Raw genomic sequence first — 24,504 nt, 5'->3', positions numbered from 1 at the left:
ATGAACACAGCAGGCCAAGCAGCATCTCAGGAGCACAAAAGCTGACGTTTCGGGCCTAGACCCTTTATCAGAGGCAGCCAGGCCTGAAGAGTTGAGTAACAAAGGTGTAAATGAAGTTGGATATTATAATGCTGAATAATCGCAGTGCAAATATAGCCAAATATTACAGAGTTGGTTACCTAAGAGTTAAGGGGCTAAATTTACCACTAATTGCTGAAATGGCAGTGATGTTGGAAAACCTTGGGCTTAATGTATTTATGCTATGCTGTGCTGGCATTGATTCAGCTCCTTTATGTGCTTGGACTTAGTCCTGAGCACTTTCTCTGATTACTTTGATTATTGAATTCTTTAAAGGGCTTCATTATACAAAATGCAGTTTAATAAACTTTCAACCCTTTTCTGCCCTCAAAACTGTTGCAGATATTTTTCAGTTTTGCTGAAATTTGCATCGATTCTTTTTTCTTCTTTTCTGGATCTGTGCTTCAGGGATCATGCTGATACTTCATAACTGGAGTTAGTACTGAATTAATCTAATTCTCAGTCTCTGCATATAGTGATGGTAACACGTGTTTTAAGAAATCTTCATAAGGGTTGTAGAAATTAATTCTGAAAATATTTGTGCTAAGAAGCCTGTTGAGTCTTTCTGCTGCCACTGCACCAGCAATTTATCCTGGTTTCTGGTAAGTATTTGTTGGCTTTGCCTTGAACCTTCCCAATCTGTTGGTGTACAGTATGTTCCTGAGAACAATTCATCCACTGCTAAGCAGTGCTACATGAAAAAGCTAACATGTTGCAACATGCAGGCGGAGGTATGGAGTGACCACATGGCACATTTCCATATGGAACAGGGGAGAATTTGTTCCAGTATGTAAGCTTGGAGAGGGAGATTGGATATGTCGGCATTATTATTGACACAGTTAATGTGATGCATGAGGCCTGTAGCAGGTGGGTTGCTAGTCAATACTGTTTTGCAGATCCATTTTTAAGACTGGTACAAACAAACAAACATGTGAATTGGGAGCTGGAGTAGACCACTCAACTCTTCAAGCCTGCTCTGCCATTCAGTAAGATCTGGTTATGCCATATTCCTGCCTTCCCAAGTAACTTTTCACCTTCTTTCTCAACAAAAATCCATCTAGCTCTGCATTAAAAATAACTCATGCTTTCATCCTAGTGCATTAAAAAAATTAGATGAGGAAATTATTGATGCACTGGTCAGAATCTTCCAAATCTTTCCTAAGAAATTGTCTATAGTATTCGTGAGTGAAAGGGTGCTGCTACCATTTCTTTTGTCTTGACTGGGTGAAACGGTCTATTTAGTTCATAACGATGGAGAACAGTCACTCATAGGACTTAACAAGAAAATGCCCTTAAGAAGGTGCGCTTTATTGCATAATAGCAACTGGTACAAATTTTGTTAACTGTTTCAGGGCTCTGTGGTACGTGGTAGTGTCCCTACCTTTGAGCCAAAAGGCTCAGGCTGAAGTACCACTTGCTCTAGAGTTATTCACAAATGAACAGGTTGATTAAAAATCTGTACATTAACTGATTAGATGTTATTACTAAAACTGTTTGGAGAAATAGGTAGTATGCTAGACTCCATTGAGATCCAGAACTACTCTCCCAGTTTCCCTATCCAAGACCATATGACGTAATTAAGCTCCACTCGTATCTGATTCAGTCTTCAATAGTAGTAACCTTTTTAGAACTGCTACCTTATACAAATTGTTCATTTAGATTTGAAAACTGTCAGATTAAAGGCCTATTGGACTGGCATTATTGTAGAAAATCTTCTGAAACCATTATTATAGATAGAGGGCTGGAACTTTGCAACCAAGATGGGTTGCTTGAATTGGAGAATTTCTGAGTCTGTAGACTTACCTTGATTTAAAGGACTTAATTAGGGTCAATGTGTACCAAAGTGGCAGTAGGATGAAGTAGATTTGATTGTGCTGATCCCCAGGAGCAGATCGTCGTCAGCCACAGAGGTGAGACAAGTGCTGTGGTTGACTGGTTAGAAGGTCCACCTCCCTTCTCTTGGACCCAGTTATATTAAAAGCAATTAGGACTTAAGGCCTCATCACTCACCCTCACAACTCCACCCACTCACCATACAACTCCATATTCATTCCTTGACCTGCAAGGCCCTATGATGGCCTCCAGGCCCTTTCTGTTGCCATCTCCAAGGCCTGTCCATTCAGATATTTTACTTGAAACAAAAACATCATTTCTCCAACCCAATAAAGATGTGAATGGGACAGGGCAGTAAAAGTAACAAATATTTTAACCACTTCACATTTTTTAATCTGAACAAATGAAAATTCAGACATGGCAAAAGAGATCGTAGAAAAAAAACTTACAACAACAGAAGCATGTTGACCAAGCAAGATTAACACCATTATCAGTTGTCAAAATAGAATAATTCATAGTATGTTCAGGTAAGGGATGTACAATACTGCTCATCTGTTTCTGCTGAAACAATTTTCAAATTTCCTCATTGTGCAATTGAGTCATCAATGCTTATTTACAATGTTAATTCCTTTTCCTGGAAGGAAGAGCCTGTGCTGGAGAGTCTCAAAGGAACTGTGGTCGTGACTATGCAAAAGAAGAGGAACAAGTCCAAGTGTAGTCATTGCAAAGGACATTTTCCTCGCTACCATCAGTTCTGAAATGTTAGCTCTGATTTCTGTTCACAGGTGTTCCAGACCTGCTGAACTTTTCTAGCAACTTTTTGTTTCTGTGTCTGATTTATAGCATCTGCAGTTATTTTGGTTTTTATTTGTCATTGCAGAGCAGCCTCCCTGCTTTTTGCCGGAAGGGAGATCTTTTCAAGGGCCTTGCTTGACCACCACCTCCAGTTGAGTAACTCCTTCACAGTCAAATTTTTGAAGGCGTCTGAATTGTTGCCCATCATGACGCACCACATACACGATCATTACTGTGCAGTAAATATAACAAACGTGCCACATCAGTGCTGTGAATGGCCTTTTTTGACCGCACACAAACCTTTGACCGTGAACTGTACAGGCTTGTGAAGTGTCCTTCTCAAATTTGGCTGTGTTCAAAAAGTTGTCACTATTCTTTGTTTACTCCATAATAATCTGCAAATCCTGATTCTCATCAATGGGACCACAACAAATCTCACTTCTGTGGAAGCTGGGGTCAAACAAAGTCACATCTTTATACCAATTCCCTTTTCTATTTTTCTTGTTGCAATCAAATACTTCACCTCCTGCAAATTTTCTAGAGAAGTGGGGATAAACTATAGAACAGGTAGAAAACTGATCAACTTATGCTTCTCCAATCCAAAAGCAAACCGCTCCCACCTCAGTCATTGACCTTTGGTATATGGATACTACTTTTATCTGTGCTCACTGAAAAACTAAGCTTCAAGTCATTGTCAACTCCTTTTCCAAATCATCTGAGAAAATGCACCTTTCTCTAAACATCTGGAAAACTAAGGTCCTCTTCCAACCGTGGCATCAGTTCTCGCCGAACAATAACTGTCCTATTGATTAATGTGAGCCACTCTAGGGAACTTGGGGGAATGGGGGGTGGGCAGTCTTCCTCTCAATGTAGACAACTAAATTCTCCACACCCTCCAAGGTACCAGCTTAGCTTTCAGTCCACTGAAGAAAAGAAAATTGAGGGTTAGGGCCTCAAACCTATGACTGAAGTTATGGTTTACTGTACCTCAGTGATCCCTGTGTCCCTATTTATTTCAGAATCTTGGGCAATCTACAACAGGCACCTCAAATCACTGAAGAAATATTATGAATGGCAACTTTACAGTAACTTCCAAATCTAGATGGGGGATGGAAATCCAGAAGCAGCATCCTCTCTCAAGTTAACTTGCCCAGAACCAAGGTGCTTGTCAGTCAAAATCAGCTCCATTGGGCGGTAATGTTGGTTATATTATTGACAGCAGACTCTACGTGGAACTACTCTACCTGGAACTCAGTCGTGGATGGAGAATCCTAAGAGGACAGCAAAAAGACTTTAAGATGGCTAAACATCACCGCCAATTCAAGGGAGTCCCTAATTTATGACCAACCAAAATGGAGAACATTTATCTGGAAAGGCAAATCAAACACATTGAGAGACTTCATCGAGTATGTGGAGAAGGGACACTAAAGTATTGAAGAGAACCTACAAACCTCCAAGCAGCACATCTACCAAACCCATCAAACCACACCTAGACTTGTCAGCCATCTCAGAACCCACAACTCAAGTGAAAGTAAGCAATCAGTAATCCTGAGGGACTGCCAAAGAGAGGTTTGGACAAGGTCAATAAGTGAGAAGTGGTGAGGGTATGAGTTAATGGTACTGTAATTGCCCTGTTTGAATGCCACTTAAGGGTTGTAGAGACAACATTTCTTTTGTTAAAAATGAAGACTTATGACTGAGTACTTTCTATTCAGCATTTTAAAACTTAATATGTTGTTATGTGAATCATTGGTTACATAGGTAGTGCATGCAGTGTAAGTGGACATGGAAGAGGCATGGGGACATCATTAAGACCTTTTGAATTTACTTTTCAGAATCCAGCCCATCCATTCACAATTCCTGAGGTGCTGAAAATAATGAATCATGCAGAAGTTAACGTGACTGCATGCAACTTGCAAGGAGATAGAAGATGCTCCTTGTGCACTGGGGTCAGTTAGCTCACAGGTGTAGAGCATGTGCTTACCAAACATGCCCTTTTCTGATGCTGTCCGAAGTGCCCAAAGCTGCAAATAAGTGTGTGACTACTGGAATCAAGCCTCCCCTTCCATTTGAAAATGATCCTGCAGTTGGCCTTATTCCCTGAAGATCTGGGCCAGAGTGACTGAGCATTTGGACAAATGGGCACTGATCAGAAAGAACTAGCATGGATTAGTAAGGTGTAAATCATGTACAATAATCCTAGTTGAATTAGTTGAGGAACTACTGAAACAGATGCAAGAGTACCTACTTTTGTTGTTTATATGGAGCTTTAGCCGGCAATTGGTAAGGCTCAGCAGAAGAAACAATTCACAAAAATGAGACAGCATGAAATTGGAGACAACCTATTATCTTGAATCACTTTGATTAGGTTCAAGGTAATTGTGAGTAGGAGTATATGGTTTGTGCTCAAATTTGTCAAATATGATGAATGAAGAGGAACTTTTGGAGGCAGGACTGGAGGTACGAGAGCTGAAAAATTGGCCTATTGAAAATGGTGTGCTGGTTTGCTTGTGTGTTCCCATTTCTAGGCCATTTTAAAAGTGAATGGTTGAGGTTAGTGACTTGAGGACTTGGAATCATGTTGGTAGAAGTTGTTTTACAGTTGTAAATCATTCTGGTTAGACAGAATACTGAGTTCAGTTCTGGAGCCCACCCCTCAGAAAGGCAATGTCAGCCTGATAGGGAAGCAATACAGGTTCACCAAAACAAAACTCTGGCTAAAAGAGTTAAACTATGAGGACTGGTTGCATAAATTTGTTTTATATTTCCTTAAATAGAGAAGATCAAATGTGGAATCTTCCCATTCTGGCAGGTGCTAAGACATTTGCTCTGACTCTGAGAAGGAAGACTTGCTAGATCTTCAGCCGTTAGGCATTTGAGTAGACATTGGTAAGCCTTCCTCCTGACTGAGGATCATCGGCTAGAGCCTTCTGCCCACCTGGATGTGCTGTTTATCAGAGGGTGGGCTTCTCCAGATGCCAACAATTTTCTGGCGGCAGCTATCATGGAGGCAGCTATGGCCATTGGCGGTACACACCACCTCTCCAGGATAGCTGACTGATCAGGGACAACGGTAGATATTGTTATGGTGCGGTGCTGTGGGGTGGGAGTTGAAGGGACAAGAGAGCAATTGGGCCTGAAGCAATTTCCTACTCCAATTCATCCATCCCCAAACTCACAATGAGTCGTCTCTAATCTGACAGATCCCACACTCTGAAGGATTTTTCTAGAATGCATTTCTGATCAAGTTTTTGACTGCTCCTCCTAATGCATTTTTTGACCCTGACATCTACTTTTCCCTTCATGCTTTTCTGACTTGGAATCATGTCACAATTCTTTTGCTGTTGCAATTGCAGTGTGAAAATCCTGGAACTCCCTTTCCAATGTAATGTTGGTGTACCTACTTCCCCAAAAACTGCAGTGATTCAAAAATGCACCTCACCAGCCTTTTCTCCCGGGCCGTTCGGATTAGGCAATGAACGCTGGTCTAGCCAGTGAGGCCCACATCCTACGAATTGCTTTGGGCTAGTTTGCCAGGTTGAACGTGTATTGTGAATAAAGTTGCTAATGTTTGACACACCCTAATTTACATTGTCTTCTACTCTGACAGTATACTATTTGCAATCGAGGAGCTAGTTGCTGAGAATCATTATGCAAAATGAATGGAATTTCAAAAGGTCTTAATGAGAGATACTATTGAGGTGTTCATCTGTAAATTCTAATGGGTTGACTAGATGAGGAAGGAGGGAGCATCTACTGTCATCATTGATTCTCAACTTTAAGCCCTGACGAAGGACATTGCTGGCATCACAACATGGTTCAGCAAATATATTTTATCAACATCTCAACTTCTGAGAGACCCCATGCTGTGAGAGGAAATGGTTTTCATTGTCACACCACATTTTTTTATAACACAGGAAATTAAATGTGCCTGTGGTAGATAAATTTAAGGCATTGTGCAGGAGATGACCTGAATGCTGCTGTTCACATGAAGACTGATTCATTGTAGCAGGTATATGAGAGATGCAAGCCAGAGATATGTAAGTGCTGAGCAATGCTAATCAACATCTTCTCATTTTCTCTCTTTATTTTCAAGGTGGAGATTCTTGATGGGGCTTGATTTCACAGACACCAAGCACTTTTTAGTACTTCTTGACAATACCAAGCTTTCATTGTGACTACGGGCATTGAGCGCCCAATTGTTGGTAGTATTAGTGTTGATGCTGATCCTATTGCAGCTAATACCCACATACACAGACTTCCAACAGGAGTCATGACGTGCAAAATTCTGTATTTTTTTAGACCTTTCTCCCTTGCCATTGTTAATAAGGACAACCTAAAATTAAATAGAGATATCGTAGTTGGTGAAATAACAGTTTCAATTTTGGGATATTACTTGATGCTGATGAAAAGTAATTGAAAATTGTATTAATCCACTTTGGGTACTTCTGGTCTCCTCAGTGCACACAATTTTTAAAGGAGGGAGAATGAAGATAAATAAAGCACAGTATCATGGATTTTAATGATAGTGCTGAAAGCACTGTGAAGTCTTACCACTTCTAAGGCATTTTATCAGTGAAAGTCATGCGTAATATATGAATGAATTTTATTCTACAAAATGTTGACTGCTGAAATTATTGCCTGAAGTGGCAATCATAATATTATATCATCCAGTATAAATATTTTCATCATCTGCCAAGTATGGAATTGATGATTGGGTTTAATTTTGATGGGTATGCTATGAATAAAATATTGCAATCGTTTCATGTCATGTATTAACAGCTGTAAGGATTTTTAAGACTTTTCAACTTCGCCTGATCAGGTAGATGTAATATGATGTGCATATTTTACGTGGAATTTGATAGAACTTACAGCATGGAAATAGACTATCTGGCGAAATGTGAATATGCTTTTGTTCATACTTCACACAAATTTTCTCCTAATTCTAATTATTTTTTCTCACCTCTTCATATCTCTCTGGTTCCTTATCCACAATGTGTTCATTCAACCTTTTCTTAAATATACTAATGCTTCAGATACTCGATTTGCCAGAGAATTTCTCATTCTCACCACTCTCTATTAATAGGTTCTTCCTAAATTCTAACTTTGATCTGGGAGTAGCCATCATATATCTAAGCCCTTTTGTCACGGGCTCATCGACAAGCTTCTCCACATCCCTCCTATTAAGTCCCAGCATCATATGAAAGACTTCTCAGCTTTCCGCAGTCTCTTGTCAAAAATCTGTCCAGTGATGAATGAGTGAAAAAGCCCAGGACTGAAGTTATTGATGGTCTCTGAGGCCTGTGCTCACTGATGAGAATGTGATAAATTGGACAGATCAACTTGGCCATGAATTCTTGGAACGGGACTGCCTGCTATTACTGATTTCTTTTTTTCAGATCTCCGTGATCATTATCCTTATCACAAAGAGGCAGCTGTACATAATTTTTATGCTGAAGACATGTGGTGTGGCACAGTAACTTTCTGAAAATGCATGACTGCTTGACATTAATTGCACCAATGACCATGTTGGTAAACAAAATGATTAGCCATTTTAAGAAAAAATTTTGTCCCTTTAAATCCTATTGATGAATGCAGCCTTGTTTCTTTCTTGGTAGTGTCTTCATCCAGTTTTGAATGTTTTAGCAAATGACAGATGGCCAATGCCTGACTGTGTGCTGTTTGTGTATTGCTATTGTGGTGAAGTGACAGTGCATAACAGAAGTGAGGATGGTGAAGGTAGGCAGTGAAATTTAATCTAGTGTTAGTGAGGGGAAGGGCGAAGAAACAAAAACAAAGCACAAAACATTGGATCTGGCACTGATTACACAAAGTTCAAATGAGTTGACAATTCAGATAATAGTGTGAAGCTGGATGAACACAGCAGGCCAAGCAGCATCTCAGGAGCACAAACGCTGACGTTTCGGGCCTAGACCCTTCATCAGAGAGGGGGATGGGGTGAGGGTTCTGGAATAAATAGGGAGAGAGTGGGAGGCGGACCGAAGATGGAGAGAAAAGAAGATAGGTGGAGAGGAGAGTATGGGTGGGGAGGTAGGGAGGGGATAGGTCAGTCCAGGGAAGACGGACAGGTCAAGGAGGTGGGATGAGGTTAGTAGGTAGGAAATGGAGGTGCAGCTTGGGGTGGGAGGAAGGGATGGGTGAGAGGAAGAACAGGTTAGGGAGGCAGAGACAGGCTGGGCTGGTTTTGGGATGCAGTGGGGGGAGGGGAAGAGCTGGGCTGGTTGTGTGGTGCAGTGGGGGGAGGGGACGAACTGGGCTGGTTTTGGGATGCGGTGGGGGAAGGGGAAATTTTGAAGCTGGTGAAGTCCACATTGATACCATTGGGCTGCAGAGTTCCCAAGCGGAATATGAGTTGCTGTTCCTGCAGCCTTCGGGTGGCATCATTGTGGCACTGCAGGAGGTCCATGATGGACATGTCATCTAAAGAATGGGAGGGGGAGTGGAAATGGTTTGCGACTGGGAGGTGCAGTTGTTTATTGCGAACTGAGCAGAGGTGTTCTGCAAAGCGGTCCCCAAGCCTCTGCTTGGTTTCCCCAATGTAGAGGAAGCCACACTGGGTACAATGGATACAGTATACCACATTGGCAGATGTGCAGGAGAAAATTCAGATGTGACCCTTCCTTTATGCTATAAGATCTGCAGTTGAATAGTTTTCAAGAGGAATAGAACAAGGAAAATTGGACCCTGAGGATAAATATACAACAACTACATATGAACTAAAAAAAAAGGATAATCCGTAAAGTGCAGAGGTAAAAGATGCAGAAATGATTCAAGAATACAAACTGTGTAGCAGATAGTCCATAGCAAAACTAGAGACATCAACTGAATAAAAGATGCTTCTGAGACACTGAAGGAGAGCTGGAAAGGGAATTGATATAATAGGAGGTATAAAAATTTAACAATTGGAGCAGGATCCAGCAACTCAGGGGCCTGATGAAAAATAAAAGTAGATCACCTTCAAGAATGAGATGAAGTTGTTCTCTATTCCTAGCACCCATGTGCTTGCTATCCTAAATTTCAGTCCCTATCAGCTTTAAGAAAATGAGAGCAGTGATTAAAGTCTGAAATTGTTAAAATTATTGCCATATTCTGGCACGCAGACCTTCAGTACTATTGCTGGAATGTTGTCAGAGCCCGTTGCTTTCGCAGCATCCAGTGCCTCCAGCTGTTTTCTTGATGTCATGTAGAGCGGATTGAATCGGTCGAAGGCTGGCATCTGTGATGCCTGATCTGTGAGGCAGGCATCCATTTGGCATTTCTGGCTGAAGATTGTTGCAAATGCTTCAGCCCTTTGCAGTGATGTACTGGACTCCCCCATTATTGAATTTGGGGCTATTTGTGGAGTTTCATCCTCCAAAGAGTTGTTTAATCATACATCACCATTCACTATTGGATGTAGCAGGACTGCAGAGCTTAGATCTGATCCATTGGTTGTGGGATCACCTGCTGCATATGCATGTTTGCATTTAGTTCGGTTTTGTAACTTCATCAGGTTGACACCTCATTTTTAGCTATATCTTTTGCTGCTCCTGGTATGCCCTCTTGCACTCTTCATTGAGAGAGGCTACCCTCTGGCTTGGAGTGGGGAATATGCTTGGCCGTGAGTTTGCATATTGTCTTTGAGTATAGTTCTGCTGCTGGTGGTGGCCCACAGTGGCTCATGGATGCCAAGTCTTGAGTTGTATGATATGTTTGAAGTCTGTTCCATTCAACACAGTGATAGTGCCACACAACGTAGTGGAAGGTTTTCCCTAACTGAAGACAGGACTTTGTCTCCAAAAAGAGAACTCACATTCCACTGTCTATCATGATAGGATTCAAGTCCAGTTCCCCAGACCTTGACACAGGTCTCTGGATAACCAGTCCAACAACAATGTTATGGCATCATTGCCTTCTCTGTTGTTAACATGTTTTGGAAAGGATTATAAGCTCTTCATCAAAATCTTTCTATGTGCTTTACACTGAAGGATCATTGTTTGAGTTTGTCAGAAAGGTATGGTAATAATCATGGGGATTTTATTCTACAAAAATACAGGAGAAATCATTTGGGCAAAAGCAGCTTGGATGAGAAGTTCATAAAATATTTTGGGATAGTTTCCTGGAATAGCACTTTCTGGAATCAACCAGAGTGAAGGTTATATTAGAATTGATAATGCAAGAAGGTAAGGTTAGTTAATAACCTTGTAATGAAGGTGTCCCAGGGTGTCGGCCAGCATAATATGAATTAATGTAACACTCAGTTTGAGGAAGAAAAGAATAAGTCTAGGTCTAGTATTTTCAATTTAAATAAGTGCAGTTATGAAATCATGAAAGCAGACCTTGCCAAAGTGAACTGGCAAAGTTAGCTAAGGGATTGATCAACAGGGATGCAATTTAAGGGGATATTACAGAATGGATGCATTCCAAGAAGGAAAATCTTCCAAATTAAGACCCAACATCCATAGGTAACTAAAAAGTTAGATATCAGACATAATAGAAATAACTGTACGAAGCTTGATGGCAGGTTGAAAGATTGGACAGAATATAAGCCATAGTGAATAATGACTAAAGGTTTAACAAGGAGGGAAGAATCAGACTATGACAGAAAACTAGCTCAAAATATAGTAATGGTACAAGTTCTTACAAATGTTTTAAAAAGAAATGAGCTAACAAAGTGAGAATTGGTCCAGTAGAAAGTGAGTCTGGAGAGTTAATAAGGGAAATTAAGGAGAAGCGGATGAATCAAATGGGTATTTTGCATTAGTCTTCACTTTAGAAAATACAGGTAATATCCCAGAAATATCAGGAAATAGAATGAAGAGAGGAAGGTATCACATTCAGCAGGAACATGACACTTAGCAAATTTCTGGAGCTCTGGGTGTATGAGTTTCTGGGTTCTGATGGGCTTTATCCCAGGGTCTTAAAAGAAATGGCCCATGAGATCATTTATGCTTTGGTTTTAATTTTACAAACTTCGCTAGATTCGGGAAAGTTCACTTAGATTAGAAAATAGTGAATGCAGCTCTTTTATTTAAAATGGATGGAGAGAGAAAGCAGAAAACTACAGATGACTTAGTTTAATATCTGTCCTCAGGAAAATGTTAGAAACTTATTAAAGATGTTGTAGTGAACACTCAAAAAAAATCAGGTAATCTGGCAACATCAACATGGTTTTATAAAGGTGAAATCATATTTAGCCAATTTATTAAAGGTCCCTGAGAAATAACCTGTATTGTGGATAAATAAGAACCAGTAAGTGTACTACACTTCAATTTCCAGAAGACATATGATAATGTAATACCGTTGCCTTCATCGTTCAGACCATTGAGTATAGAAATTTAGAAATCATATTGAGATTGTACAATACTTTGGTGAGACCATTTTCAGAGTATTGTTCTGGTCGCTTTGTCGGAGAATTTATATTATTAAATTAGAGAGGGCTCAGAAAAGATTTACTAGGACTTTGCTGGGACTGGAGGATTTGAGTTATAAGGAGAGGCTGGATAGGCTGGGACATTTTTCACTCGAGCTTAGGAGGTTGAGAGGGGACATTATAGAGGTTTATAAAATTATGAGATTCATAGATAAGGTGAATAGTAAAGGTCTTTCCCTGGGTTCTGGGAGTTCAAAACTAGGGAACACATTTTTAAGGTGAGAGCAGGAATATTTATAAAGGACATGAAGGGCAACCTTTTTTTAATGCAGAATGTGTGTGGAATGAACTGCCAGAGGAATTGTTAGATGCAGGTACAAATATTTAAAAGACATTTGGATAGGCACATGAATTGGAAAAGTTTAGGAGGATATGGACCAAAAGCAGGCAAATGGGACCAGGTTAGCTTGAGAAACCCAATCAGCATGGATGAGTAGGAGGTGAGAGACTAGTAATTCTGCAGTGAGTAACTCACTTCCTGATTACAGGCACATTCACTGGCTCATCACTGACAATTGGTAGCAATAGTTTAAACTATAAAATGCATTGCAGAAATTCACCAAGGCTGCTTAGACAGCCCCTCCTGAATGCACAATCACCAATATCTATTTGGACAAGGACAGCAGACAAATGGGAGCACACCAGCTGCCAAGTTCTCCTCAAAGCCACTCACCATTCTGCTTCTGAAAAGTATTACCATTCCTGTGGTGTCACTGGATCAAAATCCTCAAACTCTGTCCTCAACAGTATTGTGAACCTAACATGGGGTCTCTGTTTAAAAATGAAGGTTTTCCTATTTCAGGCAAAGATAAGGCAAAACATTTTCTCACAGTCATGAGTCTTAGGAAGTCTCTTCCTCAAAAGCGATGGAAGCAGGGCCATTGAAAATTTTTAAAACAGAAGTAGTTAAATTCTTGGGTGAAACAGTTATCAGACAGCAGGTGGGAAAGTGGAGTAATTAGATCTTACATGTTTGGTTCTTAGGATGACCTTACTGATTGGTCAAGCAGGCTAGAGGTGTCCAGTGGCCTACTTGCACCTAATTCATGTTTTCTTACGGATATTAATTTCACTCCCCTTCGTGTACTGTAACTCTGCACTCACTGATAAGGTTCATCACGTGTACTGTCCTGTTGGAATCAAAGAGATTGAGATTTTGTTGCTAGTAGAATGGAGCTGCTACTAATTGTTACCTTCAAACAGCCGAAATTGCTGTAATTCTGAAATAAGTATTAAAAAGCCAACTTGATGTTTCCATCCATATTCTTTCTATCTTGGGTTTTCCATAAACTCCATGATCCAGCTCCCAGCTCATCCCTGCCCCTGTTCCCATCCAAGTTCTGAGGTTAATGCTTGGTGCGTTGTTTGACTCTGATCCTGTCTATCACTAATGTCACCCTCTTATGCCTCTATAATATTGTCCATTTCCTCTCCTATCCCAGCTAATTTGCTGCTAAAGTCCTCATGACAATTGCCCTACTCACTCAGTTGGAACCCTCGAAGGTTGAGCTTATTCAGTTCTGTCGCTTACACTCTAATTTTCACAAGTTCCCAATCACATACTGCTCCTGTGTTTGCTGACCTTCATTAACCCTTGGTTTAGCAATACTTGAATTTTAATATTCCAATCATGCTTGCAAGTACCTCCATTGCTTCCTATCTCGACAATACTACAAGCCTGCAACCATCCCAGATCTCTGTCTCCCCAATGCTGACTTTTTGTGTCTTTCTGTATTTCACCATAAGCAGCCATACCTTCAGACAATTGAATCTTAATCTTTGGAAAGCCTGCCCATCTCTTTACCTCTTTCTGTTGCTTTAAACCTGGTATTGAGCAAGATTTTGCTTAATTTCTTTCTGAAGCTTTTCTCAAAACTGGCCTGATAGCATTTGCACATTTGCTTAGTTTTGCAGATTTTGCATTTTGCTTCTTCAGAGGAACAATGTAAATGCAAGTCATGGTTGTTTAAGACATATAATTTTCAGAATAATACCTTTACTGATATCTTCTAGCCTACAAATCACAAAAAAAACTATTTACTACAGTTTTCCTTATCCTTTGAATATGTAAATGTCAATTAATAAAAATAAACTGTAGGCACACGTTGTCTGAGGAGACAAATTATGAACGGTCAAATTCTTTTTTACAATTCTTCTTAATCCTGCTTCTAATTACATGTGTATCAGAACTCTATAAATCAGATGTAGAAAGGATGCCCCTTTAATGTATACTTGATTAGTGCATTTAAAGGTTAGTGTGGGTAACTTCCAGCAACAATGACCAAACCTCTCTTTTGAAGTATGCTTTGTTGGAGCAGAGTTTAAGTGCCTTTAGCATCTGTAGCACTTTGAAGAAGGTATGAATTTGAAAGTATCAAAGAAATGATTGATCAGCTAGATGCATGTATATCACAGGCAAAAAACTTGGAGGTAACTACATGACAATAAATGTGAGTGTTTGTTCACGACATTGAACATAAACCAGACCCCTCCCCTCCTGAGCATGACTCCAAATGAGCCTTGTAGCTGTTCAAAATTATTCTAGCTGAATGATAAATGAATTACTTATTGTCACATATATTTAGGGAGAGAGATTGGAAAGTGTTCTGTCACCATTTTAAGGTACAAAAGAATAAAAAGAAGGTGCTTAAATAGAGTTTATCTTCAGGGGCTCAGTTCCCAAACTTGGCTCCAGGACTTCTGCAAGTTCCCTACCCTGGGTACCAACACCGCCACAGTTGATAATCCATTGCTGCAGAAAGAGTCTACGCTCCAGGCCTACTGCAGCCAATAAGTCCCTGCTCTGCCTTTACTGCAGCTGATGCCCTGCCATGCTTTGGACCTTTGAGCCAGGATTGATTCACTACCAACAACGCTCCTGCCAACTCAACTCCACTGCAACATCAATCAAGAAAAGGCTGTTGGATGCCTTAGGCAGGAATTCCCATGCAAACAGGACTTTATTTTCATTCAGAATTGTGTAAAAGTTTTTCAGGTGACAGTTCATGCAATTGCCAGAATATCATTAGGAATATGACTTGATTTGGCTGACATTGAAGGTGAAAGTGGAGGGAAACGGAGGGCACTGAATGAAGGAGATGGCTGGATAACAGTGAGGATTCAGGGCAGGGGGAAAATGCACCCGATGTTTTGGAAGGCAGAAGGGAAACAGGACACAACACTTTAGGGTGGCAAAGGTAAAGATGAACTGAGAGGTAGTGAGGAGTAGTATTTATTTCATTAACAGTGATGGCAATAAAAAATTCACCCTGGAAACAGTTTGGTGGGAGAGAAGTGTGTCCAGTTGAATTCGAGTGGTGTGGGGATGTGAAGAAGAATTCCTGTGTAAACGAGAAGACTTGTTTATAGAGGAATAGTGGATGAGATGCAATAAGTACAGCCACCAAAGCAGGAATTTTTTTGAAAACTCAGCAGGTCTGGCAAAATCTGTGGAAAGAAAGCAGAGTTAATGTTCTGGGTCCAGTGACCCTTCTTCGGAACTGATGATAGTTAGGAAATGTATGATATCTATATGCTGAAGATGGGGTGTGGGGGGCGGGGGGGCAGTGGAGGGGGGAAGGCGGTTGGAGTAAATGATAGGTGACGATGAAGCCCACTGAGAGAGAGAACAGTGATAGGTGCAGACACATGAGTAGGTAAAAGACAGTCTGGAAGAATCAATAGCTGCTAATGGTGACTGTTAGTGGTTGAAAATGGGTTAACTGTGGTAGCAGCCCATGTGGTGACACGGCCTGGTATGTGGGGGTTAGGTTAAGGACATGGGAGAAGGTGTGTAGGCCTTAAGATTATTGAACTCGACGTTGACCCTTGAAAGCTCCAGGGTCCTCAAGAGGAAAATGGAATGTTGACCTTCCAGATTGTGCTGAATTTTGTTAGAACATTGCAGCAGGCCCAAGACAAAGATGTTGGCCAGGGAACAACGTGGTGTGCTGAAGTGACAGGCAATGGGAAGCTCAGGGTAATTTTTGCAGACAGAATCTATGTGTTCTGCAAAGTGTGTGCCCTGTCAGTGTTTCATCTCCCCATTTTGGAGGAGACCATATTGTGAACAGCGAATACAGTGCTAGATTGAGTGAAGTGCAGGTCAATTTGCAACTTCACCTGAAGAGTGTGTGGTGGGCCTTGGATCGTGAAGAGGGAGGAATGAAGTCGGTTGGTGTTGTACCTCTGCAATTGCATGAGTAGGTGCCACAGGGGTGGTGGGATGGAGGAAGAGTAGACCAAGGTGTCCTACAGGGAATGGTCCCTTGGAAAGACTGACACGGGAGGAGAGGGAAATATGTGTCTGGTGGTAGCATCATGCTGGGGGTGATGGAAATGGCAGCTATTAGTCATTTGGCTGTGGAGGTTGTTGGGCTAGTAAGTGCAGACCACAGGGACCCTATTGGTGTAGTGGGAGGGAAGAGAAGGGGTGAGGGCAGAAGTGCGGGAGATGGCATCTCCACAGATGTTGGCAGACCTGTTGAATTCTTTGAGCAATTTCTGATTTTGTTTCTGATTTCAAGGATCTGCTGTTTTTTTTGCATAAGGAGCATCAACAGTTTATGTGAGCTAAATCTGTCAATGCAGTTTTGTAGGTCATTTTCTCCCTATAGAGTCAGCCCATGATTTACAGTGACAGCAATACAGGAAGTCAGGTTTTTTTCAGAGAAACTGAAATTAAAAACTGAAGAGAAATGAAAGACTGCCTGAGTTTTACACTCACTGCCATTTACCTAAGCAGCAGGTCTGTGTGAAACAGCATGTGTGAAATTGACCATGTGTGAAACACGGCAGTGAACAATGTCTGTCAGCACGCTCTTGAATGTTAATGGAAATTTCTCTTTCAAGAGAAGGGCAGCGTGAGAGTTTCAGTACCTCAGTGTGAAATCCTCTGTCTGTTTATTGTGGTAGCACTTGTAAATATCGCTTCTGGTAAAATGTGGTATTCTCTGTTTGAAGGGAGCTGAATATGTTTTCTACAATGGAACTGGAAATACAAGAGAATTGCGAGAAACTCTAGGCTTGCATTGGGGATTAAACAGAATCTGAGTCTGTCCATCTTTCCAAAGTCAAAAATCGCTTGACTCCAGGTTAAATTCCAACAGGTTTCATTGAATACACAAGCTTTCAGAGTGTTGCTCCTTTCTCAGGTGTAATGAGAGAAGTAGTATCAAGAACCAGAATTCATAGGTAAAAGACCAAAGGATATAACTTATGTGAATGTATTGAATAAACCTAAACTGGCTGGCTGACTCCGTCCTGTTAAATACTTCATCAATTAGAAAGGAGATGCAGGTTTCGATTGGTTAATCTGGAACTCTCTGAATTTGTTTCAATTCAATGACCCGAGATAACTAAAGGTCTTATCACTGAGTACAAGAAGTGACATCTAGGGGCAGACAGGCATTTTGGTCTGAGGCCTTGTTTAAAAACTATGTTTTAATGTGGAGTCAAACTGGTCTTATTTCAAAAGCAGGAATTTATAAAATGCCTCACTGATTGACTGTGTCCACAAATTATGTGCTTTTTGAACAAAAAAAAGAATGTATCTGTAAATACAGATTCACCCCATAGATTTATGTGTTTGTGTGTGTGTGTGCGTGCAAGTGTGCAAGTTCAGAGTGTAATGGGGTCATCGATGACCATCACATCCCGTTCTTATGAGTGTGTCCTTCAATACCTTCAAGCGTCCATTGCTATCCTCCTCATCTGTGCAAATCCTGTGTATGTGTATGGCTTGTCTGTAGGGGATGGAATTTTTAAAATATGTTTAGTGTGGAAGCCAGAGAAGTGCAGCATTGTCAGGTTGTCTGTGGGCTTGCGGTAGAATGAAGTGCTGAGGTGTCCATCCCTGATGGAGATGCATGAGTCCAAGAATGAGACTGATTTTAAAGAGTAGTCCATGTAAGTCAGGTGGTGAGATGAAACTTGTCGATATCACTATGTAGTTATTTCCATGATTCCTCACCACGAGTCCAAAAAAAAGAAAATGTCGTCACTGTATCTGGTGTATAACGTTGGTTGGAGGTCCTACACAGTAAAGAAGTCTTGTTTGAACATGTGCATGAAAATGGTGGCATATTGGGGTACAAATCTGGTTCCCATGCCTGTCCCGTGTGTGTGTGTGTGTGGATAAAGAACCACTTGTCGAAGGTGAAGATGTTGTGGTCAAGAATGAAGTGGGTGAGTTGTAGGATGGCGTCTGGAAATTGGCAGGTGTTGGTATTGAGTCTGTTGCAGCCTTGCCGTCACTGTGAGGGATGGTCGTGTAGAGTGCTGAAACGTCCAAGTTGAACCTTTGGAAATAAGACCAATCTGACTCCACGTTAAAACACAGACAGTTTCTAAACAAGGCCTTAAACCAAAAGGCATTGTCTGACTTGAGATGTCACTTCTTGCATCCATTGATGAAATCGTTAGTTGTCTCAGGACATTGACTCAAAACAAATTCAGAGAGTTGCAGATTAACCAATCGAAACCCTCATCTCCTTTCTTCCTGATTAAGTATTTAACAGGAGGGAGCCAGCCAGCCCTTTTAGGGTTATTAAACACATTTGCATCAGTTGTATCATCCTTTGATCTTTTACTTATAAGTTCTGTGCGTTGATACCTCTTCTTTCATTATACCTGAGGAAGGAGCAGCACTCCAAAAGCTCGTGTGTTCAAATAAACCTGTTGGACTCCAACCTGGTGTCATATGATTTTTGACCTTTTCCAACCCCGTCCAAACCCTGGTACCTCCACTTCACATCTTTCCAAAGACATCCTGTAGAATTGAAAGGATAATGGCCACCAGAAGGCCTTTCCAAAACCCAATGCTCAAGCTCATGGTATTACCACCAGCTGAATGTGCCATTAGATCAAGATTAGTGTCCAGGACAATCTTGAGTCTCAACTGCTGGGTCAGTTAACAGAACTACTCTGAAATACAGCTTGCAATCTGTTTATCACACTAGCTCCCAGACTCTGACTCTAAGTAAAATATTGAGCCTCCAGTGGGAAGATAACATAAAATCAATGCAAATGTGAATTTAAAGGAAAATTCTGTAGGTGGGTGGATTATTTAATTTATGTGAAGATTGTGTTCATTTCAAACAAACATTGAGTAATCTGCCATTTTATAGAGCAGCAGTTTTGCTCCTGAGTAAGACATTTTTCCATCCCCTCCCCTGTCTGCTTTCCGGAGAGACCACTCTCTCCGTGACTCCCTTGTTCGCTCCACACTGCCCTCCAACCCCACCACACCCGGCACCTTCCCCTGCAACCGCAGGAAATGCTACACTTGTCCCCACACCTCCTCCCTCACCCCCATCCCAGGCCCCAAGATGACATTCCACATTAAGCAGAGGTTCACCTGCACATCTGCCAATGTGGTATACTGCATCCACTGTACCCGGTGCGGCTTCCTCTACATTGGGGAAACCAAGCGGAGGCTTGGGGACCGCTTTGCAGAACACCTCCGCTCAGTTCGCAACAAACAACTGCACCTCCCAGTCGCAAACCATTTCCACTCCCCCTCCCATTCTCTTGATGAAATGTCCATCATGGGCCTCCTGCACTGCCACAATGATGCCACCCGAAGGTTGCAGGAACAGCAACTCATATTCCGCCTGGGAACCCTGCAGCCATATGGTATCAATGTGGACTTCACCAGTTTCAAAATCTCCCCTTCCCCCACTGCATCCCTAAACCAGCCCAGTTCATCCCCTCCCCCCACTGCACCACACAACCAGCCCAGCTCTTCCCCCCCACCCACTGCATCCCAAAACCAATCCAACCTGTCTCTGCCTCCCTAACCGGTTCTTCCTCTCACCCATCCCTTCCTCCCACCCCAAGCCGCACCCCCAGCTACCTACTAACCTCATCCCACCTCCTTGACCTGTCCGTCTTCCCTGGACTGACCTATCCCCTCCCTACCTCCCCACCTACACCCTCTCCACCTATCTTCTTTACTCTCCATCTTCGGTCCGCCTCCCCCTCTCTCCCTATTTATTCCAGTTCCCTCCCCCCATCCCCCTCTCTGATGAAGGGTCTAGGCCCGAAACGTCAGCTTTTGTGCTCCTGAGATGCTGCTTGGCCTGCTATGTTCATCCAGCCTCACATTTTGTTGTCTTGCTCCTGAGTAATCCTGGATATCCTAACCACTTTACATGCTTTCAATGATCGTTTCATTATCAGTTTATAAGAGCTCTCCCGGGCGTCTGCATGATAGGCTTGTAATTAGATTGCATTAGTGGACTAGGACCTGGGGATTGCAGGAGATGAGATACAATTGAAGATTCTCTTATTGACAAATACTGTCCAATTGTTTGATACTGTAAATACCATGCAAAGAATTATCAAGGCACTTTTGTTTTACATTTTACTGCAGTGTTAATTGATAAAGAATGCAATTGTATTTGTACAACCTCTTATATCGTCACATTGATCCAAATTGCTTCTCACTGGAGAGATTACCATTATCTTTTTTGATACACATGACAATCTCTGTACTTTTGCCACTGACATTATCGTCCTTGTTTACTGTCCCAAAATGAAACAACATATTTTCTGAGATAGCAGGAACTGCAAACGCCGGAGAATCTGAGATAACAAGGTATAGAGCTGGATGAACTCATTAGGCCATCAGCGCCAGAGGAGCAGGAAAACTGACGTTTCAGGCCTAGACCCCTCTTCAGAAAAAAATGAAGAAGGGTCTAGGCCTGAAATGTCAATATATTTTCTGCCTCAGCATCTACTTGATCCCCCACATTCTTCATTAAAAAGCATGCCAATTTCTATTTCTGTAACTTTGCCTGCCTCAGTTCACCTGCTGTCTGGATTCTAGCCATGCCTTTAGAACAGCCATACTTGACTTGCTGGTCTGTTCCACTCCATGTGGCCTACACCTGTGCCTATTTTATTTATACAATTCCAATACTTCTATGGCCAGTGTTAATTTTCAACCTGCTTTAAATGTAGCTCATCAGAATCTCTACTATTTATTTGGTATCTGATGTTAAGCCCTGCTTGTTTATCACTTCTCCAATGCCTCAGAAGTAAAATTCTTAGCCTTCTGTTTGACTTTTGTCTTGACTTTGTCACTCACATTGCAACATTTTTAGTGCTGCACCCTCCTGAGTACTCCATTCCTTACTCTGACATCATGTGACTCCTTCCCTGCCTTTGTCCCATTAATGGGGATTGTGTGTTAAGCTTTTATGGTCTTATACTATACAGTTCTCTCTCCACCTCTTTATGTTCTTCTTTATGTCCTCCATGAACCATTTGGACTGTTGATTACCCCAAACATAATCTGCATCCTCATCATTGCATGTGTTTTTATTGTCATACCTGAGTACAGGTATTTCCTATGTTAAAAGATATTATATAAATGTAAGTTGTTGTTCAAATGGCTTAATAATTTGAAATTATTGGGTGTATCCCAGGTGTGATAGAAGGGGATGTAAAAGGGATGTGGTGGGGGTAGGGGGGGCTGCATTATTGATAGAAGAGTATCCCACAACTGTACTGAGGGAGGTTACATTAGAGAATTTGTGCAGCAAAGCAATATAGGTAGAACTCAGGAATAGGAAAGATGAAATCACAATGCTAGGGATATACAACAGGCGTCCCAATAGCCAGCAGGAGATGAAGGAGAGAGCATGCAGCCAGATTTTGGAAAGATGTAAAAACAACAGGATTGTTATGGTGGGTGATGTTAACTTCTCTGATATTGACTGTGATTCACTACTTGCTAAGGGCTTGGATGGGACAGAATTTGTAAGAACCATTCAGGAGGGTTTCTTGATACAGTGTGTAAACAGTCCAAGCAGAGGAGGGGCTATACTGGACCTGGTTTTGGGAAATAAGCCCAGTGAATGAGTAAAGTTTCAGTGGGGGAGCATTCTGGGAGTAGTGATCATAATACTGTGAGTTTTAAGATACTTGGGTGAAGGTGGTAAATTGGAGGAAGGTGAGCTACAATAATATTAGGCAAAGACTGGAGAATTTTGATTGGAGGTGGCTGTTTAAGAGTAAATCCACATTGGACATGTGGGAGTGTTTCAAAGGGCAGTTGATAAGGGCTCAGGAGCGGTTCATGTTACATGAACCTTGGATGACCAGGGATGTTCCAACCTTGGTCGAAACAATAAAGGAAGCTTTTGTAAGGTCTAAGAGGATTGGAACTGACAAAGCCTCTAAAGCATATAAGGAAAGTAGGGAAGAATTTAAACAAGGAAGTAGAAGGGCCAAAAGGGATCATGAAAAATCATTAGCAAACAAGATTAAGGAGAATCTCAAGGCATTTTATATATCATAAGCAAGAGGACAGCTAGGGAAACGGTTGGCCCATTCAAGGACAAAAGAAGGAATCCATGCGTGGAGCCAGAAGAGGTAGGTGAGGTCCAAAACGAATACTTTGTGTCAGTATTCACCAAAGTGAAGGATTTGTTAAAGGATGGTCTCGGGGGTGACAGTGTTGAATTTCTAAGCCAAGTTGCTATTAAAAAGGAAGAGGTGTTGTACATCTTAAAAACATTAAGGTAGGTAAGTCCCTGGGTTCTGATGGGATCTAACACAGAATATTGAGGGATGTAAGAGAACAAATTGCTGGAGCAGTGACAGACATCCTTGTAACTTCTTTGGCCACAGGTGAGGTCCAAGAGGAGTGGAGAATAACCAATGTTGTAGGAAGGGCTGCAAGGATAATCCTGGAAATTACAGGCCTACCAGTCTCTTACTGGTGGTAGAGAACTTATTGGAAAAGACTTGCAGGGGCAAGATCTATATGCATTTAGAAGTAAATGACCCTATCAACGATAGACAGCCTGGTTTTGTGCGGGGGAGATTGTGCCTCACTAACTTGATGAAGTTTTTTGAGGAGGTGACAAAGATGATTAATGAGGAAAAAGTGGTTGACGTTGTCTACATAGACTTAAGTCAAACCTTTGACAAGTTCGCTCATGGCAGATAAGTACAAGAGGTGAAGTCACGTGGTGTTGTGGTGTGCTGGCAAGATGGATCTAGAACTGGCTTAGTCATAGGAGAGAGGATAGTGGTGGAAGGATGCTTTTTAGAATGGAGAGCTGTGACTAGTGGTGTCCCACCGGGATCAGTGCTGGGACTATTGCAGTTGGTAGCCTACATAATGATTTGGAGGAAAATGTGGCTGGTGTAATTAATAAGTTTGCAGATGATTCAAAGATTGATGGATCTGTGGATAGTGAGGAGGATAGTCAGAGGATATAGCAGGATATAGATCAGTTGGAAGCATGGGCAGAAAAATGTCTAATAGAATTTAGCCCAGACAAATGAGATGTGATACATTCTTGAAGGTAAAGTTCACGTAGAAATTATATGTTGAATGGCTGAAGCCCTTAGGAGTATTAATCTGCAGAGGGATTTGGGCATGCAAGTCCACAGATCACCGAAGGTAATGAAGGTAGTGAAAAAAGGTTTATGGAATGCTTGCCTTCATTAGAAGAAGCATTGAGTATAAGAATGGGCAAGTTATACTGTGGCTTTACAGAACTTTAGTTAGGCCACATTTGGAATGTTGCACACAGTTCTGTTCAACACACTAGCCAGAAGGATGAGGATGCTTTGGAGATGGTACAAAAATGGTTTAGCAGGATTGTTACCTAGTATGGGAGATTTTAGCGATAAAGAAAGGTTGGATAGATTGGGTTTGTTTTCACTGGAATGCAGGAGGTTGAGGGACAACCTGTTAGAAGTCTATAAGATTGTGAATGGCATGGATAGAGTGGAAATTGAGGCTTTTTCCCAGGGTGGAGGGGTCAATTAAAAGGGGTCACAGGCCCAAGGTGCGAGTGGGGAAGTTTAAAAGAGATGTGTGAGACACATTTTTCACACAAAGGGTGGAGAGTGCCTGGAGTGCTTTGGCAGAGGAGGTGGTGGAAGCAGACACAATAAGCACCTGAATGAAAACATGAATGGGAAAGGAATAGAGGGATATGGATCCTGTAAGTGACAACAGTTTTAGTAAGGAAGGGAAAAATGTGTCAGTGCAGATTCGGAGGGCTGAAGGGCCTGTTCCTGTGCTGTAACGTTCTTTGTTCTCTGTTTTAAATGCAGCCACTGTCAATGACAAATACTTTAGTATGTGTGCACACAGGAACATCTTACAAATAAGTCAAACAAAAAAGCTATTTTTGATGATAATGTGCATTGCATTCTTGCTACATGTACCTCTTGTGTCATCAGTCCTTGCATATCAATGTGCTAATAAAGCAGGACAGGCCATGTGTCCTGCCCCTCCCTCAATTACATCTCATTAGGTGCTGGTCTAAATGGTTTGAATTTTCTTAAAAGCTTTAACGCTTGAGGAATTCCTTGTATATGCACAAAGAATTCCCAAA

General features: G+C 41.5%; 1 protein-coding gene across 7 annotated transcripts in view; it reads left to right on the top strand.

The window, feature by feature from the left end:
* Nucleotides 1-24,504, top strand: part of LOC125464533 (RIMS-binding protein 2) — a 218,364-nt gene that overhangs the window by 5,691 nt on the left and 188,169 nt on the right. The window contains exon 2 of one of the 7 annotated variants that reach the window (XM_048557014.2): nucleotides 3,726-4,237. The exons of the other annotated variants lie outside the window; for them this stretch is intronic. Coding sequence (XP_048412971.2) covers nucleotides 4,115-4,237 — 123 coding nt within the window. The 5' untranslated portion in view covers nucleotides 3,726-4,114. The remainder of the gene's footprint in view (nucleotides 1-3,725; nucleotides 4,238-24,504) is intronic. 7 annotated transcript variants of the gene reach the window in all.

This window comes from Stegostoma tigrinum, chromosome 27 (assembly GCF_030684315.1).
Source record: "Stegostoma tigrinum isolate sSteTig4 chromosome 27, sSteTig4.hap1, whole genome shotgun sequence".
Lineage (NCBI taxonomy): Eukaryota > Metazoa > Chordata > Chondrichthyes > Orectolobiformes > Stegostomatidae > Stegostoma > Stegostoma tigrinum.
Note: the sequence above shows the minus strand (reverse complement) of the source record. Positions and strands in the feature narration are given on the sequence as shown.